Source organism: Chelonoidis abingdonii, chromosome 5 (genome assembly GCF_003597395.2).
Source record: "Chelonoidis abingdonii isolate Lonesome George chromosome 5, CheloAbing_2.0, whole genome shotgun sequence".
Lineage (NCBI taxonomy): Eukaryota > Metazoa > Chordata > Testudines > Testudinidae > Chelonoidis > Chelonoidis abingdonii.
In genome coordinates, this window is record NC_133773.1 from 36,535,435 (window position 1) to 36,554,826 (window position 19,392).

Genomic DNA, 19,392 nt, shown 5'->3' on the forward strand with positions numbered 1-19,392 from the left:
GAATGGCTCTGCAGCATTAAAACCAGGAGTAGCGTGAGTACAGCAGGCCAAGAAGCCTCCCAGAGCCAGCCCCCTCCTGCACCCAAACTCCCTTCCAGAGCTTGCACTACTTACCCCAACCCTCTGCTCACTATGAGCCCCCTCCACCACTGTGAACCCCTCAGCCCCAGCCCAGAGCCTGCACCCCCTCCCAAACCCAACTCACTGCCCCAGCCCAGTGAAAGTGAGTGAAGGTGGTGAAGAGCAAGTGACGGAAGAGGGGGGGATGGAGTGGACGGGTTTTGGGAAAGGGGCAGGGTAGATCCTGGATTGCCCTTAAATTCAAAAAGTGATCTTGGGTGTAAAAAGGTTGGAGACCACTGCCCTATGGTCTTATGCCCCTACTTTAGGAGGCAGGCAACAATTTCCATTTTTTTTATAGGTGAGGTTTCTGGGACTCGTGAAAGCCCACTTGTGGGAATACAACCTAAGACTAATATGGCAGACCTAAATTTCACCCACTTTGCCACACTGCCTCTCAGAATGAAGATGCCAAAAATGTGCTTGACTGTGATGTCTGTATAATGAACTTTTGCTGCATACCTTTCTTTGCAAAGTATTTGTTTCACTGCACAGAGTGGATGCTTAATGAGGCTATAATGTATAGGACCCTTATTTTATTCATTATGGAAACTGATACGTGTGTCATGAATGAAACAAGGCATTTTTCAGGTATCCAACTTGAGACACCTAAAGCCTGATTTGTTTGAGCACCTACAGTTCTATCTGAAGCCAATGAGAGTTGCAAATGCCCACTACCTATGAAATATCAGCCCCTGAAAGTATGTCTACAGACTCTACACTGCAGTGTGAACCCAGGGTTAGTGGGACTTGAGTAGCTGACTTGTAAGGGAACCTTGGGCTTGAGCATCTACATTGTATTTTACCCTAGGCTAAGAATTTTCTGACCCATGCTCAAACCTAGGGCTCTGTTGTCCACACTGCAGTGCACAGACCTGAGTCAAAGTAACCATATCCCAGAGTCCCAAGCACTCTCTCCCCGACCCCAGAAAATGTGGCCACTCTAGCCCTAGGACTGTGTTGCACTTTGGGAAGACTTTACTGCTGCCCTGTAGATTATTAGGAAGCAGGTCACTTTACAAAAGGCTTGATTGGTTCACTCTCCATTCAAACCCAGAAGGCTCTCTGATAATGTTTTTGCAGATTGCTAATCAGAAGAAAATCCGTTAACACTGACCTGAACTGCTGCTTTGCAAAGGAAGTGTGGCTTCCATTTTCAGTAGAGTGGATTGCAGAATTTTGGGATAGAGAGGACTAAGGAAGTTGTCCCAAGGAATTGTGTAATACTTCTAAATGACTCCTGGGACCTCAGTCAAGCTGGGCTGCATCTACCCTGCAAAGTCTTAGGGCTCAGACCCTTCAACCCTGTAAGGTCCTGGATCCGAGTCCTGGGTTAGCACAGTTAAAGTGCAGACACAAGTGGGGCTCATGCACAGGCTTAGATTGCAGTATAGACATACCCTAAGTGTCTTAAACTGGGTACTCACAAATTAGTGGGCTCTTCCAAAAATAGGGATAATATATCTCTATCTCACCAAGGTGTTGAAAAAAAATTGTGAGGTGCTATTACAGTGATGAGTGCAATAGAAAAGCCTTGGAGTAAAATTAAAACAAAAAAATCTATATTCAGGTCAGGATTTGGATGATGTGCAGTAGATAAGGAATGGAATCACATTGAATGATGAGGATAAAATGAAATATGGAATAGCTGTTTCATTATCAGAGTACCATTCCTTCTTTGCAGTGAATGAAGCAGGGGTCCTGTGGGAAAAATAGTATGTTATCACGTAATTTAAAGATAATGCACACATACACAAACAGGCAAAATTAAGATTTCATGGACGTTAGTTCTGGCTCTTCCTAACTCTAGTGCTTGATTTGAAACCTCAATAATGTTCTTTTGAAGTTTTTTGTTTTTTTTTTTTTGTATGGAATATACTATTTATATTCTTAATTATATTTGGACCATCAGGTGGATGCTCTAGAATCTTAGAAGATCTGGAAACTATTGAGAAGTGTTTGGGACTTTTTAGTATGTCTACACTACTGTTTTTTAGGAGTGCAGCTCCCTCTGTGGTAATAATGATGAAAATGCTAGTATAGACAGGCCTTAGATGTTTTTTGCTACTAAGTCATCCAAGCCACCACTGTGTGTTGTGACAGATTTTACAAAAGGGATGTAGAGAAGGTTTTAATAACATAAGGATGGCCATACCATGTCAGACCAATGATTCATCTAGCCTAGTATCCTGTCTTCAGACATGGCCAATGCCAGGTGCTTCAGAGGGAATGAACAGAACAGATAATCACCAAGTGATCCATCTCCTATTGCCCATTTCCAGTTTCCGGCAAACAGAGACTAGGGACGCTTCAGAGCATGGTTTTGCATGCATGTCCATCCTGGCTAATATTCATTTCTGGACCATGAACTTATCTAGTTCTTTTTTGAGCCCTAGGGGTTCTAGTTCTCTCTTCCCAGCCTCTTGGAGAGAACAGAGTTATTTAACGAAATAAAACTCCAACAAGCTTAAAAAGTGAGTGGAATCTTTTTCTTCAGGAATGTATAAAGCTTTGTGTTGTTGATAGTTTACAAAATTATGTAGCCTGCCATCTTGTTCTATAAGGTGACTTTTCAATAGCTCTGGCCTCTAAATTAGCCCCTTAAGTTAGGATAAAGTTGCTCCCCATCTATTGATGGGATAAATACCCACTGACTACTTGAAACCAAAATTTGAACAAGTCACAGTGCATCTTTCATTGCGTCTTAAAAATTGGCAAATTTGAGCTCTGTTGGAATTTAAAAGGAGGGAAGGATATTTAAGGGCCCAGTATGAGTATGCCCTACCACTAGTGTCAAATGAGTTCAACCTTGGGGACAGCTGTAGGGTAGGTCTTTAGACAATAATCAGTACTTTGAATTTCACTTATGAATTGATTGGGAGCTAGTGCAGAACGTGGAGCAAAACTGTATTGCTGTTGGCCCAGCCCAGGTTAGACGTGAACAGCCATGTTCTTGGTAGCTGAAGAGTCAGAGTGGCATTCAAGGATACACCTAAATAGAGGGCATTACAACTTTCTAGCCTGGAAGTGACAAAGGCATAAGAACTACGATGTGGTCCATTTCTGTCTTTGCTTGTCTCTCGTCACTGTAATATCTGAGCAGCTTTCAATCATTAACGGTATTTAATTTCTGTAGATTTAATAATATTTTATTTATTTAAGAACTTTATTCCCAAAGGATTCCAAAACACACACACCGATTTATCAATTGCAGTAGAACCTCTCTGATCTCACTTTGATAATTCTTACAAAAATCCCGTGTATCATCCTACTTTCCATGGAGTTAATGGCAAGTGGTATTGTAATGAAATCTCATATTTCTGACTTCTGGTATGATGTCCAATATGGTGATAATTAAATCTAAACAACACCCTTCAGAATAAGTCAAGTGCTTTAGTTTTTTTATCACGTGGGTTCATTTATGTGCTAATTTGCAAAATGAAGTAACCTGCAGTGGGTCTTGTAGTCATTGGAGTGAGCTAGCAGGTTTCTTTTGTATTCAGAGACTCTTATCCTCCACTGAAATGCACATCTTGTGGAGTGATTAGTCACAACTACGTAACAGCAGTCAGCAACACAACCATTCAGGACAGCAGTTTGTTAATACTTTATTTAACACTTTTTGTTTTTTGTGATGTATGCCTCTTTATAATTAGATATAATTATTAGAATCTTCAATATTAGTGTGTTTCCTTTGTGGTATATAAATATACAGTGGAATTAACTGTTGAAGATTATGCTTAAACCATATCTTAGCAAGCTTCTTACAGATTGCCATCTTCATTTCTCCAGACATTCTTAAAATATCCCAGTACAAGAAGTGTTACTGTTTGGAAAGTATGTTAATCAAGAAATTAGGTGTAGATCAGGAAAGGCTTGTTCCTCCAGTAAAAAGTACAAGCAGTATCTATAGATACAGTCAGGCATCTTGGCTTCTACAAAAGACATAGACCCAGATTCTGCCTTGCTTTTTGGCTGCTTTATGCCACCCTGCCAGCACAAAGCATTTCCAAAGTCCAAGGTGGTCAGTGGCTCTCAAACCTTTGTACTGGTGATCCCTTTCACATACCAAGCCTCTGAGTGCGCCCCCTCCCCCCAATAATTAAAAACACTTCTTTATATATTTAACACCATTATAAAAGGTGGAGGCAAAGAGGGGTTTAAGGTGGAGGTTGACTGCTCGCGACCCTCTGAGGGGTTCCGACACCCAGTTTGAGAACCCTGGTATAAGTGATCCTTCAGTGGCATACCGACAGCTACTGGTCATAATAGATCACATGATTATGGAATTTCACTCCTGCCCAAAGGGTTCTGAATTACAGCAGAGAAATTGTATGCAGCGTTGCTGTAGTTGAATCAGTCCAAGGATATGAGAAAAACAAGGCGGGTGAGGTAAATCTTTTATTGGACCAACTTCTATTGGTGAGAGAGATGAACTGAAGAGCTTTGTGTAAGCTTGAAAGCTTGTCTCTCTCACCAACAGAAGTTGGTCCAATAAAAGATTTACCAACAGTCCAGGGGCGACTCCAGGCACCAGCGCAGCAAGCGCGTGCCTGGGGCAGCAAACTGCAGGGGGCAGCCTGCTGGTCGCTGTGAGGGCGGCAGGCAGGCGGCTTTTGACGGCGCACCTGTGGGAGGTCTGCTGGTCCTGTGGTTTCAGCGGCAATTCAGCAGCGGGGATGGCGCGGCACCGGTGGACCTCTCGCAGGTGTGCCGCCGAATCCACGTGACCAGCAGACTGCCCGCTGCCTGCCATGCTTGGGGCGGCAAAACACCTAGAGCTGCCCCTGCAACCGTCCATTGGTTTGTGTTCAGTTCACATTTGGCAGGGTATCTCAGGCATAAGTGTTGGAAACTTAATATTGTTATAAAGAAAAACCATGTATTCTTCTGCAGAAATTGATGGCTTAAACCCCACAGTAGCCAGGGAAAGCTTCCTACTCGTTACAGTACTAGCAAATAAGTGAATGGATTTTTTATTTTTCAAGCCCTCCATATACATATCTTTTTAACAGACCATAGAAATGTCAGTGCCTGATGACTTCTGTTTCTGTGAATTTCTGCCTCTTTATTGGAAATGAAGGGTGTCTTTTGCATTCTTTTCAGCGCTCTGGGGATATATACTACTTTCACATGTCCTCACCATCCACAGTGTACCCTTCTTGGCATATTGCTTTTCTTAAGATTAGTGTCCTTCTAGATAAAGAAGATTGGCTGAGACTCATTTTTTCCTCCAAGAACCATTCCTTAATCTTCCATTGTGACATGACACACTTCTGCTCCTTGAGTCTCAGCACTTTGCCTTGTATAGCACTTCCAGTCCTTGGTTCAGGAAAAAGGGCAAAGAATTAAGCCCAAGATTTCTGTGTAAGTACCGTCATATCTGTTGTTGGGCCAGTCCTGCAGAGGTCCCTAGGAGATGAACTAAACACTAAAGAACCCATTTTACTAGTTCTCAGACTCTGTGTACTGCCGATGGTCTGTGGAAAGCTGATTCCTCCTTTCTCTTTTCAGGTACAGGCAGTCCTCAAACTTAAGACACAATTGATTCCTGAAAATTGCATCATAAGTCAAGAAGTCATAACTCGGAACCGCAGTCCACTCCATTGCGGGACCTGACGTCATAAAGTCAAAACCAGTTGTCATAAGTTGAATCAGGGTGTCAATTCAGAAGTGCTGTTTGTCATAAGTTGAACGTCACAAAGTTGAGGACTGCCTGTACTTATTCACACATTTAGGGCTTTCATTGCAAAGAGATGGATGGATGCCTGTAAAACCAGCTGGAAAGTGAGGAAGCAGCCCAGCTGTCTCCACTACTCTATGTTGCTACATTAGAAGAGAAGAAGGAGTGGAGACTGGGGGGCACGAGTTGACTAGTTACCAATTTCTAAATGCTTTCCCTTGTAAGCAATTGCTTGCTATAGTTGCTTCAAGAATTTTGTGTTTGTGAATAGAAGAGGTGAGGGGGGATCCATAAGACAATCACTTAAAATGTGAACCACATCTTAATGAAAACGTTTCAGGGCCCTTACCCTAATAGGTCTCTTCCATCTGCAATGTGTATTATGATATTATGGTTATACTGTCTCTTTACAGTTTTGTTGGAAGCAATTATGAAGAATGGAAGTGCTGCTGGGAGTGCTCCGTACTGCCAAAAGCCAGCAAATGGCAATGATCAAAGTAAGCCTAGTAGCACAAAGGACAGCAGTGCATCTGCTGCAGGTGAAAGTGGAAAAGGCTACACCAAAGATCAAGTGGAAGGAGTACTCAGGTATTGACTTACATAAGCAAATCACCTCTTGTATCACATGCATGTGGATATTATTCACTTAAGCTTCCAGGTAAAGAATCTAAAGAAGTATCTCCTAGATCTAGCTCACCTTTAGGGTAGAGATGCTTGTACTGAATGGAGACTTCTTCCTTTTTTTTTTTTTTTTTTTTTGAATAATACAAATTGTGATGTACATTCATTCCTTGTGAGAGTATTGTACAGATCTACATTGCAAATATCCCTACCTGTTACAAAATCCAAGGTAGTTATTGAGGAACTGTCATGGCAAAATGACTGACTGTGGAAGTCCAGAATGCAGGCAGCGAGCAACACATACAGTAGAACACCAGAGTTATGAACTGTCCGATCAACCACACACTTCATACAAGGCAGTGTTTCTAACTTAGATATTTATAAGGTGTCTAAAATATACTTCTTCAAAGTGAGACTAAAAATCCAGGGGTTACAACTGTGAGGAAAAGTATTAATACATTCACAGCTAACATTAAAATTTTCAGGACAATCACACTATGCACATAGGTTTTAGATTAATTTGAATATTAAATCAGCTCGTTACTGGAGGGAGTTGTGTCTGAGGAACCCCTTGACTAAATGACCTCAGCTTGGACTACTAATTCTACCCCTGGGCCTAATATAGCACAGCAATTTTATAGTGGAAGAGTAGACCCACCACAGTTAAGGTTGCACCTTGATTTTCATTCTGTCAAGATTAATCTAAAAGACAGAATTTTTTGAGTATCATTTTAAAATTTTCCTTGTAGCTTGAGCAATGATTGCTTGGTATTTTTTTCACCTTTATGGCAATTTGTGGGGGAGAAATGATCACTGAGACCTGCTATAAGAGTTTTTAAAAGGGCCACGTGACCTTTGGACCTTTTTCCCCCAAGGACAGCACTTTGAGGGATGAAAACAATAGTTGTCCATTTTGGTTTGTGTAGATTGGATAAATTCTCTTAGAAAGTAAAAACATTGTTTTTTTTAACATAAAACGTAAGTTACCGTTTTGACTTTTGGCAGTATCCTGCACATTAGTCAGTATCAACTGTATGCCAGTGTTTAGAATAGGGCTCCCTGTTAAAGATTTGTTTCCTGAAGCTCAGTAACCCCTTTGATCATACCGACGTTGATAAAAGTTGCTTTTTTTGGTTACACCCAGTCCCATTGTTCAGAAAATTAGTGTGGAACACGCATCATGATTAGATTGCCCTAGTGCTGCTGCTTACTGGAGTTTTTCATCATCTTTCTATTTAATGTCATTTTCTTTGACAATACTTGTAACAAAAAATGTGAGTGTGCACGAGGATTTTAGAGCACTTGAAATCTCACCTTGAAAGCAAAGCTTCCAGTTTCAAACTTCCAGAAGGAGCCCCTACAGAATGCAGGCAGCGAGCAACACATACAGCAGAACACCAGGATTATGAACTGTGCAATCAACCACACACTTCATTTAGAACCAGAAGTACGCAATCAGATAAATATAGTATAGTACTGTTAAATGTAAACTACTAAAAAGAAGGAAACATTTACCAAAAAAAAAAAAAGATTGTTTCTGTTCTTGTTTCATTTAAATTAAGGTGGTTAAAAGCAGCATTTTTTGTCTGCATAGTAAAGTTTCAGAGTTGTATCAAGTCAATGTTCTGTTGTAAACTTTTGAAAAAACAACCATAACATTTTATTCAGAGTTACGAACATTTCAGAGTTATGAACAACCTCCATTCCTGAGGTGTTGTAACTCTGAGATTCCACTGTATGGAGAAAGCTGCCAAGGGCAAGACCTGAACTCACAGTATGTGGGTGCTGCCGATGTTCAATGGCCAGAGCATGTTGCTTTGAGTCACCCATTAGTAATTCTAACATCGTGCTCTGTGCAGGCACTTGAAGCGTGACCTTTAAGAACATAAGGCACAAATCAGAAGGGACCCCAGAGCTGCCAAGTATCATTGCAAGCAACCACATCATACAATCGCACTCATAAACGTGTCCAGCTCTCCCTTAAAACTAATTAATTTGTTAGTGCCCACAACTCCTTTTGGGAGGCTGTTCCAGAACGTCATTCCTCTGTTGGTTAGAAACCTTCTACTTTCCAGCCTGCATTTGTTCATAGCCAGTTTATACGCATTTGTTATTGTATCAGCATTGTCATTTAGCTTAAATAGCGGTTTACCCTTCCCCGACCCCACCAATGTATTTATATAGAAAGCAATCATTCATATCTTCTCTTAGCCTTCTTTTTTGCTAGTAAACAAATCAAGCTCTTATCTCCTCTCATAAGACAGGCCCTCTATTCCCCTGATCTTCCTAGGTAGTGCTTCTGCATCTGCAACAAATGGGTTTGCTGCATTGGTTTTCATCAGTGTTTCACTAGTATTGTTGGTAGATAAAATATAAACAAGCACTGAGGTGCTGTTTTTAAATTTCTTCCATATACACAAGGGATGTGGCTCACCAAAAAGCTAGCATTACACCTTAGCTATAGAGCATTGCATGATAGTGCAAACAAGTTGCTCAATGGGGAGAAGTGTAAGATGCAATAACTCGCTGTAGATTGCATAAGTACTAAGTGATATGCTATGAATAGTAAGAAATGTTGAAAAGAGAGCTACTCGTTCAGCGCAGAAGTTTGAAATCTAACATACTGAGAAGCACTTCTCTCATGAGCTGAAATGTATTTGAAAATACGTTATTTTTTAAAATGTGTGCATTTCTTGGTAATAATGATCATCTTGTTCAAAATGTACATAGTGACAGTAGTATAAGAGCCAAATGCAGGACAGATCAAACCAGCTCCCTCCTGTTTTAATACCATCTCCACCTCAAAACCTCTACTTTACTCTACTACAGAAGCTCTACTCACAGCTGAATTTACAGTAAACAAACATAACAAAGAAAGGAAGGGGCCATACAGCAGTGGGAGAAGCTTGGTTTTCCCCCGGCCCACCTGGGTTTTAATTTTTAGTATAGACACACATGCCATTCTCCCAATCCCACAAAACTATAATAAGGTCCTGGACAGGGTTACAACTTTTAGGAATGAGAATTGCTTGAAGATGGTGTGACGCTGGGATGGGCCACGCTGAGAATGTTACACTCGGGGCAGACTGCAAGAAACAGGCATACAATACCCCCAGACTGTTGGTTTGTTCTGCAATTAGAGTCACCAAACCAGTATCAGAGAGTTCTTCTTCGAGTGCTTGCTCATATCGATTCCAATTAGGTATGCATGCGCCGCATGCATGTTCATCGGAAGATTTTTACCCTAGCAACACTTGGTGGGTCGGCTGGGCGCCCCCTGGAGTGGCGCCGCTATGGCACCAGATATATACCCCCTGCCGACCCAACCATCCCTCAGTTCCTTCTTACCGCCCGTGTCGGTCGTTGGAACTGTGGAGTGCGGTTTTACTGACCTCCACCTCCCTAGCTACTCGTAGTTCTCTAGTTTTTGTGTATATAGTTCAAAGTTATATAGTTATAGTTAATTCTTATCGTTCATAGTTAATGTTAAGAGGGGTTCGGGGATTAGCCCCTACTCCGCACCCAGTGCCGGGGCCCTTGCCCGGTTCACCGGGTTTCAAACCGTGCTCGGCCTGTCACAAGCCGATGCCAGCAGGAGATCCACATGACTCCTGTCTTAAGTGCCTCGGAATCTCACCTGGCAGACAAGTGTCGCATTTGCAAGGCCTTTAAGCCGAGAACAAAAAAGGAGCAGGACTTTCGGCTAAAACAGCTCGTCATGGAAGCGTCTCTTACCCCTTCGCTTTCAGCACCGAGTGCTGGACAATCGGTGGGCAGAAGCACCTCCTCGGCACTGGACCACGCCGGTACTGCCAAGGCCTCTCGGCACCGGCCGTCGGCGGCACCGAAGTTGACTTGGCACCCCTCCCTCTCCCAGAGGTCGAGAGAACCTAAGACTCCGGCTGCTTCTGTGCCACCTGCACCACAGCCAGAGAGCTCGTCTAAGTCAGGTTGCCCGGCACCAACACCTGTCACAGCACCGACAACGTCAGCACCTTCGATTCCGGTCCCACAAGGGCCGTCGAGTCCGGTGCCTGTCAGCTCCCTGGCGCGAGCCATGGTTGAACTTACTATTCCATCCACGCCGAAACATTCTCAATGGTGTGGGATCTGATTGCCATGACAGAGTCGACACTGCCTCAACCCCCGGCACCGCCGGTGCGGGTAATACAGTCTATCGGCAAGCCTGCCTTGATAAGACCATCCTCTGTTGGCACAGCAGAGTGGCACTGTTCACAATCACGGTCCCACAGACGTTCTAGGTCCCATCAGCGCTCCCGCTCCTGGCACCACTCACAGTCCCGGCACCGTTCTCCTCCTCAGTACCGGTCGCACTCACAGCACTGTTCAGTATCCCGTTCGCCGGCCCGCTAATCTTGGCACCACTCCAGCTCCCGTCACTGCTCCAGGCACCGTGACTCCCGTAGCTGCTCCCGACGTCAAGCCTCAAGATCTCGGTTGACCTCCTGGCACCACTCCGGTCACAGGTCCCGATCTCATTCCCGGTACCAGTATGCCTCCCGGTACCGGTCCCCGGTGCTGAGTAGAGCAAGATCCGCTAGAGATAGAGACTCTGCCCAGGGCTTTTCAGCCCCTCCATGGCCATCCAGACACACATCAGTGTCGTCCCATGCGGACAGCTCTTGTGCACAGGACCGCAATTCCGATGTGCCCACCAGAGTCAGTGGTCATTCTGGACACTTTGGGCATACCAGCAGGCCCAGGGCGTACCAGTAGTTCCATCCCGCTCTGTCCCATCAGAGCACTGAATGCCAATGGCGACAGTTAGCCGTCCCCCTCTGACTGCTATGGAGGAAGCCCCAGTTCACCCACCGGACTCCCAGGTTCCACTGGAGCAGGAGGTCGCCCAAGAGCAAGAGGCCACACAGGACCCGCTCTTCCCCTGCATCTCCTCTTCCTCTTCTCCAGATGAGGCGGTGGCAGGAACATCCTCCTCGGGCCCTCCTCCAATCGACTTGAGAGCCCATCAGGACCTCCTTAGGAGGGTAGCACTCAATATGAACCTCCAGGTGGAGGAGGTCCCGGAGGTAGAGGACCCTGTAGTGGACATTCTGTTGGCTGATGCCCCCACCAGAGTGGCCCTACCGTTTATTCGGACCATCCAGGCCAATGCCGATACTATATGGCAGTCTCCAGCCTCTATCCCTCCTGCAGCCAGGGGAGTCAAGCATAAATACATGGTGCCCTCTAAAGAGTACGAGTACTTGTATGTCCATCCTCGTCCCTGCTCACTAGTCGTTCAGTCTGTTAATGAGAAGGAACACCATGGCCAACAGGCGCCAGCCCCGAAATCGAAGGAGGCTAGGTGAATGGACTTACTCAGCTGCAAAGTGTACTCGGCAGGTGCCCTACAGCTCCGGGTGGCAAATCAACAAGCCCTGCTTAGCCGCTATAATTATAACACCTGGGCAGTGGTGGGTAAGTTTATGGAGCGACTCCTGCCAAGAGTTCGCTCCCCTCTTGGAGGAAGGGAAAAAGGTGGCCAGAACTTCTCTCCAGGCTTCGTTGGATGCAGCTGACTCAGCAGCTAGGACTCTGGCCTCAGGTGTTGCCATGAGGTATCTCATGGCTTCAGGTTTCAAGCTTCCCACCAGAGCTCCAGTATACCATTCAGGACTTGCCATTTGATGGTAAAGGTCTGTTGTCGGAAAAGACTGACCCCAGGCTGCAAAGCCTAAAGGACAACAGGGTCATAATGCGCTCTCTTGGCATGCATACGCCGGTGACCCAACACAAGCCTTTCCGTCCCCAGCCTCACCGCCTATACTCTGCGCCTAGACAAAGACAGGACTTTGGCAGGCGGCATGGCCGAGGTGGTCGTAGACGACAGTCAGGACCCCAGTGGGGCCAAAATCAAGGTCCCTCAAAACCACCAGCAGGATCAAAAATGAACTTTTGAAGGTGCACCCAAGGGTGGCGTACCAGTTACAGGCCAGGATCCTTCTCCTCCCTTCTCCAACTGTCTCTCCTACTTCCTCCTGGCGTGGTCCCAGTTAACTTCAGATCGCTGGGTCCCACACACGGTGGAGTATGGGTACCACCTCCAATTTATTTCAACCCGTCCCTCTCACCCTCCAGTCCCGTCCCTCTTCAGGGACTCCTCTCACAAGCAATTCCGCACCTCTTTCAAGAGGACGCTCCTCGCCATGGGAGCTGTAGAGGAGGTACCAAAGGACGAAAGGGGCAAGGGGTTTTACTCCCGTTATTTCCTAATCCCCAAGTCGAAGGGAGGTCTGACCTATCCTAGACCTGCGAGGACTCAACCAGTTTATGATAAAGTTGAAGTTCTGCATGGTATCCCTGGGGACTGTTATCCCGTCCTTGGATCCTAGAGACTGGTATGCTGCCCACACAGGAGGTACCTCCGCTTCATAGCCAACCGTCAGCACTTCCAGTTTACAGTCCTGCCGTTTGGCCTTTCTACAGCCCCAAGGGTATTTACAAAGTGTATGGCCGTAGTCGCCGCCTATCTCCGCCGACCTCAGATACACGTTTTTCCGTATCTGGACGATTGGCTCATCCGAGGGGCCTCCGAGACACAAGTCACCCAGCATGTGGGCATTGTCAAAGACCTATTCACATGTCTAGGCCTGATGATCAATATAGAAAAATCCACTCTGGTTCCCACGCAGAGGTTAGACTTCATAGGAGCTATCCTGGACTCCAGTCTAGCCAGGGCCTGCTTACCACAGGCGCGGTTTTCAGGCGATGAGCAACAATCATCCCGAGGTCTACAGAATTTTCCCGACGACCTCGGCTCGCACTTGTCTCGGTCTCCTGGTCACATGGCTGCCTGCACGTTTGTAACCAAATACGCCAGCTCCGCGCTCGTCCTCTCCAAGTTTGGCTCAACTCGGCTTATACCGCCCCGGGCAGGGACCCAATAGACACGATAGTCACCATTCCCCCGAGCACCCTAGGCTCCCTAGAATGGTGGCTAAAACTCCCTCCCTGGTGTGTGTACAGGGATGCCGTTCCATCCGCCCAAGCCTCAATGTCCTGACGCACGGACGCCGTCATCTCTCGCTGTGGGGTGCTCACCTTGATCACCTTCGTACTCAAGGCCTCTGGTCTTCTCAGGAGCTGCATTACACATAAATGTCCGAGAACTGAGAGCAGTCCACCTGGCGTGCCAGGCGTTCCCAGCAACATTAAAGGCTCGTTGGTGTCTCAGTGTTTTACAGAACACAACGGCCATGTACTACATAAACAAGCAGGGGGGACATGATCCTCCCCCTTTTTGTCAGGAGGGCCAATTTTCCAACTCTTGGGACTTTTGCATAGCCACTCGATAGACTGTGTAGCACCGATCCTTTCTCCCAGGCGTTCGGAACACTCTGGCGGATCGACTCAGCAGGTCCTTCCTGTCTCACGAGTGGTCGATCCGCCCAGAACGTTATTCATTCTGTTTTCCAGAAGTGGGGATTTCCCCACATAGACCTGTTCGCTTCCCGCGCGAACAGGAAATGCCAGATGTTCTGCTCCTTCCAAGGTCTACTCCCGGGATCGATCTCAGATGCTTTCCTGATGCCGTGGAAGAGCCAGCTGACTTTATGCCTTCCCACTGTTCAAGGCTGGTTCACAAGGTCCTGCTGAAACTCGCAGGGACAGAGCGCGCATCATCATGATCTGGGCGCTCCAGCGACTTGTGGCCCAGGCAGCACTGGTACACCACGTTGCTCGACCTGTTGATAGCCAATCCAATTACCCTGCAGCTCCACCCAGGGACCTCATAACTCAGGACCACGGCAGACTTTTGCCACCGGACTGCAGGCTCTTCACCTCACGGTGTGGCTGCTGCGTGGCTAAACCAGTCAGAGTTACGTCTCTGATGCGATCAGTGACAAGTTCTCCTGGGTAGCAGGAAAGCCTTCCACCCGGGTCAACGTATCTGGCCAAGTGGAAGCGTTTCTCCTCCTTGCCTGGTGCGAAATGCTGTAATCTTACTCCCACTGAGGTCTCGATTCCCTCTTTTTGGACTACCTCTGGTCTCTCAGTGATAACAGCAGGGCCTAGCAGTATTCATTCATTGAGGGTACACTTTCGGCAGCCATCTCTACCTTCCATCCCAGGCGAAGGTGGTCGTTCCGTGTTCTCACACCTATTGTTTCGAGGTTCTCAAGGGCTTGGAGCGCTTACAATTACCCTTAATCAATACACCGCCCAGCCCCGACCTGGGACCTCAACCTGGTTTTAACCAGACTTATGTCTCCCCATTCGAAGCCGTTAGCAACCTGCTCGCTACTTACCTGTCTTGGAAGACAGCTTTCCTCATAGCCATTACATCGGCCAGACGAAGTGTCTGAGCTTAGGGCTCTTACGGTGGATCCCGCCGTACCTGTGTTCCACAGGGGAGGACAAGGTGCAAGTTGCGACCACACCCAGCATTCCTCCCTAAGGTGGTTTCGGCTAATTTCATGTTAACCAGGACATCTTTCTCCCGGTCTTCTTCCCGAAGCCACACTCAACGTGATGGGCGAGCACAATTGCACTCCCTGGACTGTCCGTAGAGCGCTCGCATTTTATATTGAGCGTGACAAAACCACTTTCGTAAATGCCCCAACTCTTTGTCGCGGTAGCAGACATGCGAATTGAAAGGCCTACCTGTTTCCTCTCAGAGGATTCTCATCTGTGCGGTGACGGCGTGCATCCGCACTTGTTATGATTTGCTCATTATTCCCCCAAGCCACATCACACGCATTCTACCAGGGCTCAGGCTCATCTGCCAGCCCTTCCTGGCTCGTGTACCTATCCAGGAGATATGTCGGCGCAGCTACCTGGTCTTCGGTCCACACCTTTGCTTCGATGTTATACACTGCTGGTTCAACAGTCCAGAGATGATGCAGCCTTTGGCTCAGCAGTTTTTGCATTCTGCAACATCTCACTCCGACCCCACGCCTAGGAAGGGCTTGGGAAATCAACCTAATTGGAATCGATATGAAGCAAGCACTCGAAGAAGAAAAGATGGTTACTCACCTTTGTAACTGTTGTTTCTTCGAGATTGTTCTTCGAGATGTGTTGCTCATATCCATTCCAAACCCACCCTCCTTCCCCACTGTCGGAGTAGCCAGCAAGAAGGAACTGAGGGGCGCTTGGGTCGGCAGGGGTATATATCTGGCGCCATGGCGGCACCACTCCAGAGGGCTCCCAGCCGACCCACCGAGTGTTGCTAGGGTAGAAATCTTCCGACGAACGTGCACGCGGCGCACGCACACCTAACTGGTATAATATAGTGAGAGATTACTGCAAACCCAATTCACCATATATGAGGTTCTACTAATCCCAAAGGATCAGACATTTAGCCCCAGGTCAATATGAGTGTCTCATCTTACCCAAATGTCATGCTGTCAGCCTATCCTTAGTAAACTAACTAAAGACTTACTAATAAAAGAGAAGAAAGTTATTGAATTGTTAAAAGATTATATAGATTACAAATGCTTGAAGGAGCACTGCAGAACACCTAGAATGGTTCTGTGGATTACCAGAGACCCACAGAACACATTTATTCTAAACTGTTTTTATACACTTTTTAAAACCTCTTTAACAAGGAATTAATTGTAAAGCATGTTAATCCTTCCTGTTCCTTTCAGTGGTGTCAAGTGTGGTTGTGCAGCTGTCTCTGGCAGCCCCAGAAGAGGAGTCTAAGAAACACAGAAATGTTATATTTTACATCTTTTTTTAATAAAGCAATTTAAAATGCGTAAAGGTTCCAGGTTTTATACTCTTAAAAAAAATATAAAAAGCCTTAGCACAAATAGGTTGCTCAATACCTACAATTTCCTGCTGTGATTAGAAATGTTGCTACAGTTGAGATGCATTCTTGGGAAGAATTAGTTAAGTATTGCATTTTTTGCTGTGTCTTGTGTTCTTTCATTCATACAAGAGGAAAGCTTGGAGGAAGAGTCCTTAATCTGAATTGGAACTGTGCCAGTCCCTGAGAGTGATGAGATAATAGCAACAAGAATTTTACCAGACAAGATTAAAATTTACTGTAATTGCAGTGTACTTGAATTTAGAAATGTGTTCAGGCAATTTTTGGCTTACTTTCTATTGATCCAAAACTATACAGCAAAGACTGCAAGTCATGGGGCCCTATTGAAGTCCAGTCCAATCTTTCTTTGTCTGCTTCTGCAAACTCAGTGAAAAGAGAGAGACCATTTTGCAGTCTTACTGTAGAGAATGATCCAGAACATGGATGAAAGGGTTTAAATAGATAATGTCACAAACTATTGTCACTGCTTAAGTTAAAAAACAAGCTGAAAATGGAAGTATGAGCATTCATCATGGATTAAAACCAAAAAACAAGCAAAAAAATTGGAACATTTATTTAATTAGGTTGTTAGAAATGTGAAGTTTTCAGCAATCATGTTGACTTCTAAACCAGTGGCTCTCAGCCTTTCCAGACTGCTGTACTTCTTCAGGAGTCTGATTTGTCTTGCATACCCCCAAGTTACACCTCATTTAAAAACTACTTGCTTACAAAATAAGACATAAAAGTAACAGCACACTGTTACTGAAAAACTGCCAACTTTTTATTTTTACCATATAATTCTAAAATAAGTCAACCGGAATATAAATATTGTACTTACCTTTCAGTGTATAGTATATTTAGAAGTATAAGCAGTCGTCTGTATTAAATTTTGGGTTTGTACTGACTTTGCTAATGCTTTTTACGTAATCTGTTGTAAAACTAGGCAAATATCTAGATGAGTTGATGTTCCCCGTGGAAGACCACTGTATACCCTCAAGGGTACGCATACCCCGATTGAGAACCACTATTCTGAACAGTGCAAGCTAGAAGCTGCAATATTTGGCTTTCAAGAGAAAACTGACAGAGGAAAACCCTTCTAGGCTTTATGGAAAAGTTCCTGCAGCAGTTATAAATTGGTCAGGCATCAAAGTGTCCACCTGATTTAAAACGGTCCTGTGAGGGAGTGTCAGCTGTGATATCTGCAAAGTCCATCAAAGAACTCCATGAAATCTCTCAGAAAAGCAATCCCACTCTTCACCTCACTACCCTCTCTCTCTCTCTGGGTGTGACAATCAGACTTCAGAGGAACATGAATCGTACATCTGTTTTGTTTTTTACTGATGTGAAGTGTTATTTGGATACTATTAACCTTAACAAGAAAGACTAAATTACTTAGAGTTAACTTGTGAAACAGTTGATGTGCTAGTACAGACATCTTTGGTTTTGGACAAGTGTTTTGCAGTTGGTAATGTACAGTTTTTAATTTCTCTGTTCACCTCATAGGCCTGGTCTACACTATGCGTTTAAACCGATTTTAGCAGCATTAAACCGATTTAACGCTGCACCCATCCACATAATGAGGCCTTTTATATCGATATAAAGGGCTCTTTAAACCGGTTTCCGTACTCCTCCCCGACGAGAGGAGTAGCGCTGAAATTCTATCAGAGCTCCGTTACAGAAGACGAAATGCCAAAGCATTTGAAAAAATCTCCAGGCTATGATACAGAGTCCACAGCACAGTGCTGCGTGACAAGCGTAACGGAAAGCCAAAGAATCAAATGGACGCTCATGGAGGGAGGGGGAGGGGTACTGAGGACTCCAGCTATCCCACAGTCCCCAGCAGTCTCCGAAAAGCATTTGCATTCTTGGCTGAGCTCCCAATGCCTGTAGGGTCAAACACATTGTCCGGGTGGTTCAGGGTATATCTCGTCAATTTACCCCCTCCCCCCGTGAAAGAAAAGGGAAAAAAATCGTTTCTTGACTTTTTTTCAATGTCACCGTATGTCTACTGCATGCTGCTGGTAGACGCGGTGCTGCGGCAGTGAACAGCAGCATCTCTCCCCTCCTCCCTCTGGCAGACAGACAGTACAATAGGTGCTATCCGTCCTCATCATCCCGTGAGTGCTCCTGGCTGGCCTCAGGTGAGGTCGGCCGGGGCGCCTGGGTAAAAATAGGAATGACTCCCGTCATTCCCAGTAGATGGTACAGAACGGCTGGTAACCGTCTTCATCATAGCAACTGGGGGCTGAGCTCCATCAGCCCCCTCCTTTCATGTGTAAAGAAAAGATTCTGTACTGCCTGGACTATCATAGCAGCAGGATGCTGGGCTCCTCTCCCCCACACCATTTAATGTCCTGCCTGGACTATCATAGCAGCTGGAGGCTGCCTCCCCCTCATTTTATCTCACTAAAAAGTCAGTGTTTCTTATTCCTGCATTCTTTATTACTTCATCACACAAATGGGGGGACACTGCCAACGGTAGCCCAGGAGGGTTGGGGAGGAGGGAAGCAACGGGGTGGTTGTTGCAGGGGCACCCCTAGAATGGCATGCAGCTCATCATTTCTGCAGGATCTGACACGGAGCGGCTGTGCTCTCTCTGATACACTGGTTCTCTAGTACACTTGCCCCATATTCTAGGCAGGACTGACTCTATTTTTAGATACCATAAAGAGGGATTGACTCCGGGGAGTCATTCCCATTTTTGTCTTTGCGCCCCCGGCCGACCTCAGCCAGGGGCACCCATGACAGCAGCAGACGGTACAGAACGACTGATAACCGTCATCTCATCATTTTACCAATGGGCATGGCAGACGGTACAGAACAACTGATAATCGTCTCTGCTATCTTGCAAAGGCAAATGAATGCTGCTGTGTAGCGCTGCAGTACCGCCTCTGTCAGCAACATCCAGTACACATACGGTGACAGTAAAAAAAAGGCAAAACAGGCGGGTTCCATGGTTGCCATGCTATGGCGTCTGCCAGGGCAATCCAGGGGAAAAGGGCGCGAAATGATTGTCTGCCGTTGCTTTCACGGAGGAAGGAATGAGTGACGACATTTACCCAGAATCACCCGCGACACTGTTTTTGCACCATCATGCATTGGGATCTCAACCCAGAATTCCAATGGGCGGGGAGACTGCGGGAACTATGGGATAGCTACGGGATAGCTACCCACAGTGCAATGCTCCAGAAATCGA

The 19,392-nt window shown here is 45.8% G+C and overlaps 1 protein-coding gene across 1 annotated transcript in view; it reads left to right on the forward strand.

The window, feature by feature from the left end:
- DNAJB14 (DnaJ heat shock protein family (Hsp40) member B14) overlaps positions 1 to 19,392 on the forward strand; it is a 42,965-nt gene that overhangs the window by 3,363 nt on the left and 20,210 nt on the right. Inside the window, 1 exon segment of the mRNA XM_075066231.1 lies at positions 6,217 to 6,391. Coding sequence (XP_074922332.1) covers positions 6,217 to 6,391 — 175 coding nt within the window.